This window comes from Dermacentor silvarum, chromosome 1 (genome assembly GCF_013339745.2).
Source record: "Dermacentor silvarum isolate Dsil-2018 chromosome 1, BIME_Dsil_1.4, whole genome shotgun sequence".
Taxonomy (NCBI): domain Eukaryota; kingdom Metazoa; phylum Arthropoda; class Arachnida; order Ixodida; family Ixodidae; genus Dermacentor; species Dermacentor silvarum.
Window position 1 is genome coordinate 290,062,666 of NC_051154.1, and position 12,978 is coordinate 290,075,643.

The window sequence follows — 12,978 nt, forward strand, 5'->3', positions numbered from 1 at the left end:
TTCCTCTTGGCCTGCTGAAACGGTCTATAAAAAAGTAATTAAAAAGAAAGGAATGGAAGCAGGAATATAACAGCATTCTGACAGTGCATCAGCCTCAGTGCTCGCGAAGAGCGCCAGCGCCAATCTCAGTGCGTGAGGCACAAGAAGAAGAAATAAACTTTATTTAAAGTGCCGGCACTGTGCTTTTAGTGGCCTCAGGTGTCGGCTCGAAGGCTGAGCATATATGAAAGCCGAATGCTACATGAGTTATTGCATGGGCTTGAAGTGTCGGAATACAAAACTAGTGTGGTTGAAGCGGTGTAGTAATGTCACAGCATTTCTTCTGGCAAAGCGTTTCTCTTTTTTCTATCTTTTTTTTTCTTTTTTTTTCTTTCTTTTTTTTTTGGGGGGGGGGGGAGCAAAGTTGAGGAAAATAATTTCGTCTGACAAAGAGATGCTTCCAAGGATGTGTCAGTGTGATTGTGATCGATAAGAAAAACTACCTGTACTAAGTACATGCGGAATTCATTGTGTACAGTAAAAACATCATGCATGAAAGCTCACGCCCTGTTTAGCAGAGGCAACAAACCCGTTTGAATAAACAGATATTTATTTTTAAAGAACAATCAAGCACTAGCTGTCATTGAAAACAATGTGGGCGCGAGAAGTAATAATAAACATAACTGCACGAACAATCAAAAGAGTGAATATAAAGAAGCGTTGTGCGTAGGTTGATGGGGAAAATATATGAAGAACAGAAATTGGGATTGAGAATGAAGACAATAACTGAACAAAGTTAACGGCAGCGCGTCAAGAAACTTAAGACTACGACAAATTTAACCAAGAGTACGGTCAACCAAACTCATAAAAATATTCGTGCAACTTCGCCGTAGAGGTATTAACATAAAAAAGCAATACCTTTCTCTTAAAAAACGGCGTGTTTCGAAGTGGCGAAATCCTTTCTTCCAGTGTTGTGCCGCCACTGTTTACGAAGCAACACGCGTCCCGTTGGTGCAGGGCGCCTCTTCTTATCCTTCAGAATCGGAACCAGGGGCCGAAATTCACCAAAAAGCTTTTCGTTCGTAAGTGGTGCTTGCCACTGGCCAGCCGCCTTCGCTAATTATACTATGTCGAACACCACGATTGGCTGACGAACTGACTGATTAGCTTCTACAAACAGATTTAGTGCAAGAACGTTTTTGTGAATCCGGCCCCAGAATGTTTACAAAGTTCATTTAAAGGTTACCAGGGTAAGATAAAAGAATACAGACAAGTGTCCTATAGTCAACGACTGTAACGGTACCCTTGGTTATTTAGTAATGTAGCGAAAATTATACAAGCAGCAAAGAGAACAATAAAACGTCAACTAAAACATAAATATACAAGTGGAAGGGAAAGCGGCTGTTTCCGTCAAAGATAGTCCACCGCCACGCAGCATTTTCGTTTGGTCTCTCCACCATCTTTGCTTTGCTCCATTACAGGATGGCTGGACGGACGACGCTGGCTATGTCGCTGTCGACGAGCAGAACGACTGTGTACTGGGTAGCCTCAAGCGCAAGGGCTCCACGCTAAGGTTTCTGTTGACTCGCAAGTTCGACACCTGCGACAGCCACGACTACGTCATCGAAGTAGGTAGACATCGAGACATTGTTTGCGATAACACCACTAACGATTGCACCAATGTAAAAAAAAACTGAAAATTTATTTCAGTATGTCGTGTGGCTGTACAAATATAATCAAAAGTGCGCGGAACGATATCCTGTGTTGAAGCTGGTGGAAATTATGAGCTATATTGTACTATAGTGTAACATAGTGGAAGTTATGAGCTATAGTGGGCTAATGTACCGTGCAACTGTAACATGGTGACACATGTCAGCGAGCTCTCCAGATTCCGCAAGGGCGCGCCACCAGTGTACTTAAAGCTCATAATGGTATTCCACTTACATGTGCTTTCAATTGCATTCACAGAGCCTGAAAAAGGCTCTATATTTAGAACTCGTTGGGTTCGTTTAAGCCGCATACAACATACCTAAACTTGCACGGTGTAAGTCGTAGCAAAACAGTGTTCCCATTTCGCCCCTGTCAACATGCAACCGCGTACGCTGCCAAAAATCTGCGTACACTTATCAAAATGCCCTTCGTCATTAGTGCACATAACAGTACGCCTTTTCTGACCGCCCTTAGGTCCTATTCTGGACACGCATTGAAAATTTGCAGCCAGTGTATTACTACTTGCATAGACACGTTTAGGGTCAGCAAGGTAACGAGGCATCATTAACGCCAACCCACATGGAGCGAACTTTCCTGACGAACTTTCGGCGGCGTGCCTTCGTCGTGCTGCGCTCACAGGCCGCCGCCGCCATGATTTCAGTGTTGCTTGAAGCGCCGTGGTTTATTACACAGTAAAATGAAAACAAAAGCAGTTTTGTTTTTACAGGCAAACCATTTACCATTTGCTGGCGACATAGAGAACGACTCATTAATTAGGTTTCATGTTAATTTGACAATCTTGACTTTTTATCATCAGAACCGGATACACTGCGTCAAAGTTTGGCGGCCGGAAGTCGGAAGCAGTCAAGCCCTGATTGGTCCGCGCTGCCCGTCTGGCGTTCGCCGCTTCCGGCGGCCGACTGGTCGCCGGCTGACAATATCAAGCCCGGCTTTATTGGCGGCGAACAGCTACGTTTTGACTGCTGGCCTCCAGGCGGACAACACCGAGCGGCCGGCCGCCGCTTTTTCGCCGGAAAGTCGCTCCATGTGGGTCGGCCTTAGGGCAGCAGACCACTCGTAACGCGTCTGCAGAATTCAGCCTCTTGACTATATTGTCTCTCGAGACGTGAAGTACGTCGTTCCCGTGAGCCGCCGTAGCGGCTTCTTCAGATGCGCGCACTGTGGCGCAGGACGGCACGGTGCACCTGGTCTACGCGACGGGCAAGGGACCCCTGCGTCGCCTGGAGGGTTTGCGGCTCACTCGAGCCCAGCACGGTTTTCAGAGGGCACAGCTTCTCAAGGTCATGGAAGAACCACCGCCGTTTCCATCCGACACCAAGTTCGCCAATTTTCTAAATGACAAGGTATATGGCTCCGTGGTTTACCCAAGCAAATTTTTTTTTGTCATTTTACTGCTCCTCAAAGGCTCTCACAGTCATCAGCGACGAAAGCCATTCGTACAGATTGGTGCTAATCTAGTATGCGAATGCTATAAGAACATATTATTGCTTTTTAATAATGCCACTGTTGCAGGATCATCGAACCACAGCTATTCAACGGACGCGCAGAAAACATCAAGATGTGCCAAGCCAAAACAGGACACCCAAGGGATGGATTAATATTTAGATAAGGTTGCGCATAGTGCTCGAAAAACATATTTACATATCAGGCCCACGCCGTCTATCTCTCAGCAAGGCAATCGTTCGATATTTCTTCAGGATTGATGTATGAATTTTTTTTTCCTCCTAGCAACTCACCAAATAGAGGATGTTCTCAAAGCGTGCAAGATAAATTGAGCTCATTTTTACATTATTCCTCCCAGTGGCACGAAAGGTATTAAAGAAAACTTTAAAAATTTGTCGCGTTTTTACGAGCGCAAGGTCGGTTTTATGCTGTCTCCTCACTCTGAAACGTACCTGTTATTAACGTCACAGAGACATGCGGTATAGAGTTACGTTATAACGCTATAAGATTAGTTATGTATGCCAAAGGTTAAGTCATTCATAACTGCCTCAACGCGAGATCTCTGCACGATGACGCGCTATTTATTATTTTCATTGTTATTAATTAATTTGCTAATTTTGCCGTAGAGCAGAGAGAATGGAGTAACTGAGGTACTATCAATCTCAATCTCTACATAGGAACCGATTTATAACCGAACAGAACGCGTTCACTTGCATGCACCATGTGTTGTTTTTCAGTGGTTAAGTAAGCCAAAAAATAAAAAAATATTCACGTATTACTCTGGGAACATTGGCAAAGATTTTAGCCGTCGATTTGTCTGCTATGGTTGCGTTATGCAAGCTGTTTGGCATTATCGTACCACCTGAATTGCTTGTGTACGATATTAAAAATATAAAACTTACGCGCCAGGCATAACACGCTGAGCTATTCCATATCTTAGCTGTACCATACTTTAGCTGCATAAAACCAAAAGGTGTGAAGCCTCTACCTTCGACCAAGATGTAACGGCGTGCGATACCCATCACCTCCGGACGCCCTACAAAGTGCCCTTCAGCCATCTTCACTTACTCAATGTTTCAGTAATTATTCACCGAAGGTCTGGTTCACCTACCTGCTACGCGTATATTCTTCATTCTTTAGTAATGACTTTGCGCATTTAATTAAAGTGGTGACCGCGTAGGCCAAGATATAAAATAATTCTTTGAACGAATATCTAAGTCGATATCATGATTCAATTAGCCCTGCCACTTTCTGGTGTCTAGACTATTCGGGCTCTCAATTTGTACCGCAAACCTTGGCTTCCTGGGAAGGAAAGTGAAGTTCGTTTCTCTTTAAATGCGATAGCATTTATCCGAGTTACAACCTCGGCTTTGTGTGCATACCCACGAGAGTACTAAGCTGGGCTAGTTGGTGTACGCTCAGAATGATGAACAGCACAGACACAAGCGCACCTGGCCTCTTCGTATCACTTGTCTCGTCGTCTGTGCTGTTCGCCATGTCGTTTGTATCCATACTTTCTTTTACCAAACGTAAGGCACCCAAATTTACCCCAATTTGAGTGGGAGCCAAAAGAAATGCTTTTAGAGAACTTGCTAGAAGGGGGATTCCAACCGCGACGTGGCGGCCTCCAGAATTACAAGGATTACGTGAGCATAAGGGCTGACTAGACGGACAAGTTTGACCAATCTATAATGCGCCTCAGGCGCAGCCCCGCATCCGCCGCCATAGCTTAATTGAAGAGCATCACACGCGTATAATGCAGAGGATGTGGGTTCGACTCCCATCGGCGGCAAGTAGTCTTTCCGTGAAATTTCATTTCATTTTTCCTTATTATTTCTACATTTTAATTAAAAACCGCATTAATTTCCCCTATGTTGTCTTAGCTTCATTGTCTCGTGACCTCATGTGGTTGTCGCTATGATTGTGTGTTAAGACGTCACTGTAAGCCCGGTCGCAAACCAGCTTTTACCAGATGCAAGGGACCACGATTAAACGTATCGAGCCTCGACTGGAATGATCCGATGAGTTATTTAATTGTCCCTGGTCAGATCAAGATATTAATAGGAATTTCATAAAGTCAGGATATTGTATAACATACCGCCAGCACAGAAAAACGTTCGGCAGGTGTTGCACTCTTGTAACACAAGAAGGCGAAAGCCTGCTGCGCATTTGGTAATACATGAAGTTATGCAATCGGGGGCATACTTCTTTGTAAGACATATTGGTAACGCATTAAGTTACACAGTCGAGGCTAGACTTCTTGCGAGCATAACAAGCCGCAATGGGAAGTACGCATGTGGCACTAAGGCGACCTCCTGAACGCCACATATGAGCACTTAACGTAATACCTGAAGTGCAGCATGTTAGTGTACGCACTAGGCCGCACCTTTAGTCAGCGAGATGGCTGCGACGTGACGTGTGCAGTCACGCACGCACTAGGCACACCTTTAGTAAGCCAGAACCGTGGAGGAGCCGTGGCTTCATGGGAAGCGGGCTCGTCTCGTACCTGGGAGGCCCGGGCTCGATTCCCACCCAGACCCAAATGTACCAAATTTTCTTTTCAAGGCCACTAATTTACTTTGTTAACACTAACCTGCCTGAGAAATGTGACGTCAATCTGAGCATTTTTGCGGCGTCAGCCATTTTTTCTCTCGGCGCAATTTCGCCAAGGTCACCACCAAGGGCACGCCAAGGACACCGCCAACATAGACACCTAAGGCTTCCGCCTTAAAAATCGAAGTTCTGCTCAATGTAGCCCTAATGGTGTGAGGCCCTGTGGTGGTGCTGCAGTTGCCACAGTGGGCCTGCTTAGAGAGTGTGGTGTCTTCTATAGCGTATACAGACTTTCTACAGTAGCGTGAGCAGGCCACATTAAGCGACTGCGGCATCACCTCAAGACCGACCATGATGTGGTTGCAATGATCAGAACGTTTGTGGTTCTGGCAGTACGTCACTGTCCACCGTGGGGCGTACCAATGGCATATTGATGGCTTACCAAAACGCCAGAGAAGTAAAATTAATCACTAATAGTAAATTACCTAAGCAATCAGCCAATAAGCTTAAAGTATTCTGGCATAAACATGAATTATTGTGCTTAGTGTACTTTGAAGCAGAGTCAAAGTGCGTGCGCGCGGGCGTGAATTTTAGGGTTTATATTCATTTTACGTAGTAAATGAAAAAGCTCCCGTAAGTCCTGGTATAAATGTTTAGAATCCAATTTCAGGGGAATGCACTTTATTTCCAACGCACAAGTTGAGGGCCCCCAGGCAAAAAGCTGTAGCAGACAGCTTCATGGGACCTGGTGGCCTACAGAGAGCAACAGGCAGTGGATTTCACAAATTCCACCAATTGTAAATACATACAGTCATTATGAAGAAGAAATGAACTTGCTTGATACAGATACAGCATACATGGTGGACACTATCACAGAATGCATAAATACTGCAGGAAATGTAACAGCCAGGAGAAAAAAAGACGAAAAGTTCCTTGCTTCATCAGGTAATCACACACCTCAGATTTAACCATGCCGAGTGGGGCACTGAAATTATTGTTTTTAAGAGGTTGTACAGTGTTGGTATGCAGTAATCTAGCCTAGATCTACCGTAATTTGTGCGTGTACGCGGCACTGGTATTAGCCTGTTACGCATCCTGTTACGTATTTGAAGAGTTCCTTTTTTATCGTTTATAGTTAGAACTCTAGAAAGAGAATTGGCATCCTTTATCCTCAGATAGCTTCAGCTAAAGATAAGAACAAGTTTAACTCTGACACCGAAAAAGCATGCAGTTTGTTGTTGAGTCTTCTCACCTATACACAGTTGTGTAAGGATCTGCATCTAGATAACAATGTGCTTCAATTATTTAGTTTCCTGTCATACAAGACAAGCAAATATTGGGAGGCTGGAATAACATTGGGCCAGCTTCATGTACCTCGGGCCATTGAATTTAGTTAGAATTTTGTTCAGTGCATTTATGGCCCTCGATTTCTTTGGTTAATGTGCTTTCTCTCCAATTTTAGGTAAAAGTTCCAGGCCAAGAAACAACATATTGGTGCCGGCTACTGAAGCTTCCAAGCGACTTCGGCTATAAGAAGCACATCGTGAGAGTAAGGCGCCTATTCTTGCTTTCAAATGTGACAGTGGGTGTGTGTCACAGGTGCACCATGGTCGTCCCTCTTTAACGGTTTTCTCTCTCTTTCTCTATTTGCCTTTGTGAAATTGTTTGAGTAGCGACGACTGTGATGTCGACTTAAAAAAAAGTGCTTGCTTGAATTATGCTGAAAGACACACTTCGGTCTGTCTTGAAACCAATTCCTAAACATTGAAAAAAGTTATGTCAAAACTAATTCTAAGCTTTAACTGTCTTTCTTTGTTGGTAATAATTTTTTATTCGTCCCACCTTCAATGGACATCGTCTTCCCGCAAATACGAAATAGAGTTAGGCGGCGCCGTACACCGTTGTTCAATGCACCGCCATGACTAGCAAGTCGTAGGTCTACTATGTAAGAACAAAGACAGTGTTCACTAGTCCTTCTTCGTCAGTAACTACTTGTCTCTCTTATTTGGCGCTATCTTGAAGAGCACTCGTGACCTATCGTTCAAGTGTGCTCACTCTAGTTGGCCATAAGCAGAGTAAAAATATACTCTATCGGACAGCACAAGAACTCTCGAAAATTTAGTTTAATACGCGACAAGCAATTAGTTACTCCCGCATAAAACTGTTGGCGGCGACCTCTTTCCTCTTAGAGTGCAGGGCGACAGATATAACTATAGCATTGATGCACGCCTCTTATTTCTTCTCCATCTGTGTATCCACTGCAACAGTACGAAGCCAACATCCAAAAGGGAAGCGAGGCGCTGGTGCACCACATGGAGCTGTTCCATTGCGAGGCACCGGTTGACGAGGTACTGCCGCCATGGAATGGACCGTGCAACAGCCCCGACAGGCCCGAGCCACTTGACCGTTGTAAGAGGGTCATCGCCGCCTGGGCCATGGGGGCTCCGGTACGTGAGCCTTCTGAGTCAAAATTCGCGGTCGTAACGTACTATTCTCCTTGTCCTTTGGTCCACAACAACGCCTAAAGAAATGACGGTCAGAGAGTGAAATGCCGTGTGTGTGTGTGTGTGCGTGTGCGTGTGCGTGTGTGCGTGTGCGTGTGCGTGTGCGTGTGCGTGTGTGCGTGTGCGTGTGCGTGTGCGTGTGCGTGTGCGTGTGCGTGTGCGTGTGTGTGTGTGTGTGCGTGTGGTGTGTGTGTGTGTGTGTGTGTGTGTGTGTGTGTGTGTGTGTGTGTGTGTGTGTGTGTGTGTGTGTGTGTTCATGTTCATAATGATGCACACACTGTTGATACTGGTAATACTGCATGAAAGTCCTAATTTTAATTTCTGTATAGCAAACCAGGCTGTACGGTACCGGGCGTAATTTCATTACCGCGTCTTAAACATATCGAACGCTGTCACGGTTACAATTAACCACTGTGATTAAGCGAACATATTGTATAGATTACAAAAAAACAATTGGTACCTCATAGGAGTACTTCGTGTTGGGCTAGTTGGTGAAGCATAGCTATTAGAAGAGGAGCGCAAATGAACAACGCACAAAAAAACAGACAGGATGACCGTCCTGTATCCTTCCTCAGTGTTGTTAATTTGCGCGCCTCTTCTAATCGGTACCTCATATACACGGCTTTGTCGGACATACCAGGCGTCGAAGCGTTAGAATAAACAGAAGTTTGGATGTAGATGATGAGAGCTGAACGACATTGGCTTAGCTCGAAGGGTATCGGTAACATAGGACTTAATATTGCCATAGCAATTATATGGGCACTCCAAGCACATTCCTGCCGTCGCCGTCGCCGTCACCGTGAGGTTCCGTATAAAGTCCAACGGCGATAAACTCGTCGCCGCGCGCCGTATGTTGCATGTGCGAGTGAAAAGCCGGCGAGGGACGCGCGTTTTCACGGAGAGCGAACGCACGGCGGAGAGCAAACACGACGTCTCCGGTCGTGCGAAAGGCCGTGGGGGGCTGGGAGGGATGGAGGGGAGGCGACGTTTAGCTGCGGCACTAAATGCGTATCTTGCGACCGGGCGCAAGGGGAACTGGCGACTCAATCTCCCACGCGAAAAGAGGAAAGCGGGAAGGCAGCGCTGGAGGGAGGGTGCGCGGCTGCTACTCTGCCAGGAACTGCGTACTTTGCGCGGCTGAGGGCTGTCGCACGCACCGTATCTTGAAAGCGAACTCCACACGGCTCTGATCTTTGTATGCGCTGTGCTTTCGCTGCTCAGTTTCCATTGAAGCGACATACCACACGAGCCTTCGGTCACCGCTGCTTCGCGCTTGCTCATGCCAGCGTTTTGACAGTGCTTGTCTGCGCTCATCGAGTGTGGTCTATTCATGTTTGCTTGAGCGCGCTCACACCATGCTTGTTAATTCAGTTAGTAAGCGAATCTGTCCAAGTTTATGCAGCCCATAAAACTACTATCATTACTCCGTATACTCTACTAGTAAATTTGCTATCGCAATTGATGGTTCGCCTTTCGGGCAAAACTGCGACTTTTTTGAAAGACCTACAACAAACAGCTCCGCATAGCTTTTGAGCAGCGCATGTTGTATATAATGTGACCATTATTACGCAGCTTTATTTTCGATGAGGAATAATACCTTCCGATAGAAAGAAAACAAAAACGGCAACTCAAAGTGGTCATCATTCACACACTTTGAACTTGTTGGTTTGAAACGCTTAACCACGGACGAAGTGATAAAAAAATTGGGAGAACGCTTAAGCTTCGCTTTTAAGAGTGGAACGCGATAGCATTCAAAGATCCCTGACTGCTTCTCACGCTTCCCGACAACTGCAGCTTAAGCAACCATAATGGTTACCGGGAAACACTGGCGGCGAACGCTATGCACGAAGGCGAGCTTTCTGGTAGAAACGCGGCCTCTTGCGTGCGGCGATCCTGGAGATATTGCACAGCCGCGCCCAAAAAATTGCATAATTTTCAGGTTTGCGTTTTTGTTTCGTACTTTTAATATTTCAGTCCGAGAAGATTTAACATAACAGGCATGCGCTGTGGGTGTTTTGTTTCATGACATTTGTTTGTGGATTGTCATTCTCAAAATTCCGAGGAATAGCTTTGCCAAGAATGCAAGACAAGGTATGAGCAACATTAATGATAGCATGGTGTGGCATACCTAAATATATTTGGAGGGCCTGCGTGGTTGGGGATGATTTTCTCGGCCGCGAGCGCCAAAGCCGACGCCGACACCGACGCCAGATTTTCTGCGACACGGGGCCCTTAATGCTATCGCGTTAATATACACGCCACCATGCACACACGGTAGCAAGAAAGAACGACTTGCGAGAGAACTAACGCTGCCCATTGGCAATTCCAACCATGCCGACATCGTGAAACCGAGAGGTGCCCGGAGGATATAGCGTGAAACGCGTGTCATCGAACTGTGTCGGCTGGTTATTTGCAGCTAAAAAAAAAAAAAGGAGCGGTAGGCCCATTGCTGCGCTGAGAGCGCTAAATCCTGCATTTCTCAGGAGTCCCAGTATTGATGAGTACGCAATCACCTCCAGTATACGAAAGTCACTGGTGAATCTAAAACACTCAGCTTCGCTGCGAATATGCGCTCTAGAAACACGCCATGTATTTTGCGAACGTAAGCGTGTCGCTAAACATAGACGACGAAACTCTGATCTTATGTCGTTCATAATTACCGCGAGCTTTGTAAGGCCTACTACGTGTTATATTTGACGCCTGCGACCACTTCGCAGCCGCTGGCGTACCCAGAGGAGGCCGGCCTCTCGGCTGGTGGGAGCGACTACTCGCCCTACGTGATGCTCGAGGTTCACTACAACAACCCTGCGCAGCGCACTGACTACGTGGACAGCTCTGGCATCACGATCTACTACACTGGAGAGCTGCGCCCCTTCGACGTGGGCATCCTCGAGATCGGCCTCGAGTACACAGACAAGATGGCCATCCCACCCCAGAAGCAGGGATTCCACCTGACAGGCTACTGTGTCTCGGAGTGCACGCGTGTGGTGCGCAGAGACGACCTTATACTTTTTTCAACGGGGAACGAAAACACGTCCTCTGTTGCCCGTGCATGGGAGAAAAAAGTGCTTGTTCCACCGCTCTCCTTTCGACTTTCTTGCAGCGCACGCAGAACGACAGGGACACAGAAAAGCACATACGACGAACGCAAAGCGCTATGTGTTTGTCTAATGTGCCTTTTTGTGTCCCTGTCGTTCTGCCTGCGCTGTAAGAAAGTAGAAGATGTCATACTAACAAGCCCATGTAGCTACCCTCATCTCTTTTCGAGCTGGTGCTCACACACGCACTCAAGAGTCCAGCGGCAGTAATTAAGGCGACGCCCGGAGAGCTTTCGCATTTGTTATAAAATAACGTAGCGCAATTACGAGGTGTCTTCTGACGCTCGAGACTGAGCAGACGATGTTTTGAACATGCGCAGGAACGATGCAGGAACATGCGCCTTATTAGCACAAGTGGTTGACACCAGCGGTAGCTTATACTCAAATGCAGCGTTATTTTGAAACAGTGCATACGCACCCCTCGTCATGGAGGCAACACGTCCCGCCCAGATTACAAGATAACATCACAAAGAACAAGCGCTTCGACCTTACGCTCTTTGCGGTGGCGCTTTGTAAGATGAGTCGGGCATGTTACACCGATCACGGCACAACCATTCGCACGTTCCCAGAAAGATCCTAAGCAGGGTTGTGCGACGCCTAAGAAGTCGCGCCTCTGTACCACCTATAAGCTCCTGCAGGTGGTGCAGAGGCGCAACTCCTTAAGCACTAGACTTATCTCACAGTTGAACTGATTGCGAGTGAGTATTACAGACAGCAGTAGCGCACCCAGGATCTCTGCCAGGGAGGGGGGGGGGGGGGGGGGGGGGTTGACAGTTTGCCAATACTATCTAAACAACACTAATTTCGATTTATTCACGGGAAATTGTCAACAAAATGCGCTTTTTGCGAGTGTGCAGACGATTTCGCGTCTTACATCTTAGTTGCAGCACTCAAATGCGTAAAGAAAGAAAAGGGGTTAAACAAAAGGGGGGGTTAAGTCGGCCTCAGGGGGGGGGGGGGGGGGTACAACCCCCGAATCCCCCCCACCCCCCGTCGGTGCGCCACTGACAGAAAGTAAGCCAACCAAATCCCATGCCTTTCAGCACGTATTAACAATCGGGTGTTCTCTAAAGAAGAGGTAAATGGCAGGGGGGGGGGGGGGGGGGGGGTCACCTATCATATAATATCTACCTTAAGGATCAATATCGCAAAACACGCACATAAGAAAGTCATATAGTTTACGGTATTGGCGGACAAAATCTAATGCATTTTCAGAAATTATTAATGTCGCTTGTTGATTCGGGATATATTGCGTTTCGAGCACCGGGAGTTGTAGCGGCCGCAGTAGCGTCTACTTTTTACAGCCGGCTGACGGGAAATAGTACAAAGAGAGTAAGCTGCTAAATGTACGAGTATAAACCTTGTTTGCGCGTGTTTACCGTCAGCCTGGTGTAACAATTAGCTCATGAACAACCTAGCCCAGCTCCAAGTTCTTCTAATGCAGTATTCTATGGAGCAATACAACCCTTTTACGCAACTGCTCTCACTCAGGAGGAGGAATAAACATTTATTGCGGAACCAGCACTTTAAGATGGCCGGGCCTAAGCCTCCCATGAGGGAACGTCGAGGGCTTGCCTCGCCGCGGCCTCACGGGCGTGCTGGGTCGCCCAGGTTTGGTCGTCGAGGGCGGAGCTCCGCAGACCCTCGCGCACCTCGACGAGAGGGTCGTG

At 46.8% G+C, this 12,978-nt stretch overlaps 1 protein-coding gene across 1 annotated transcript in view; it reads left to right on the plus strand.

Moving 5' to 3' along the window:
* LOC119437209 (dopamine beta-hydroxylase-like) overlaps positions 1–12,978 on the plus strand; it is a 61,215-nt gene that overhangs the window by 16,499 nt on the left and 31,738 nt on the right. Inside the window, exons 3-7 of the mRNA XM_037704259.2 lie at positions 1,461–1,607; positions 2,880–3,053; positions 7,169–7,255; positions 7,974–8,153; positions 10,928–11,197. Coding sequence (XP_037560187.1) covers positions 1,461–1,607; positions 2,880–3,053; positions 7,169–7,255; positions 7,974–8,153; positions 10,928–11,197 — 858 coding nt within the window. The remainder of the gene's footprint in view (positions 1–1,460; positions 1,608–2,879; positions 3,054–7,168; positions 7,256–7,973; positions 8,154–10,927; positions 11,198–12,978) is intronic.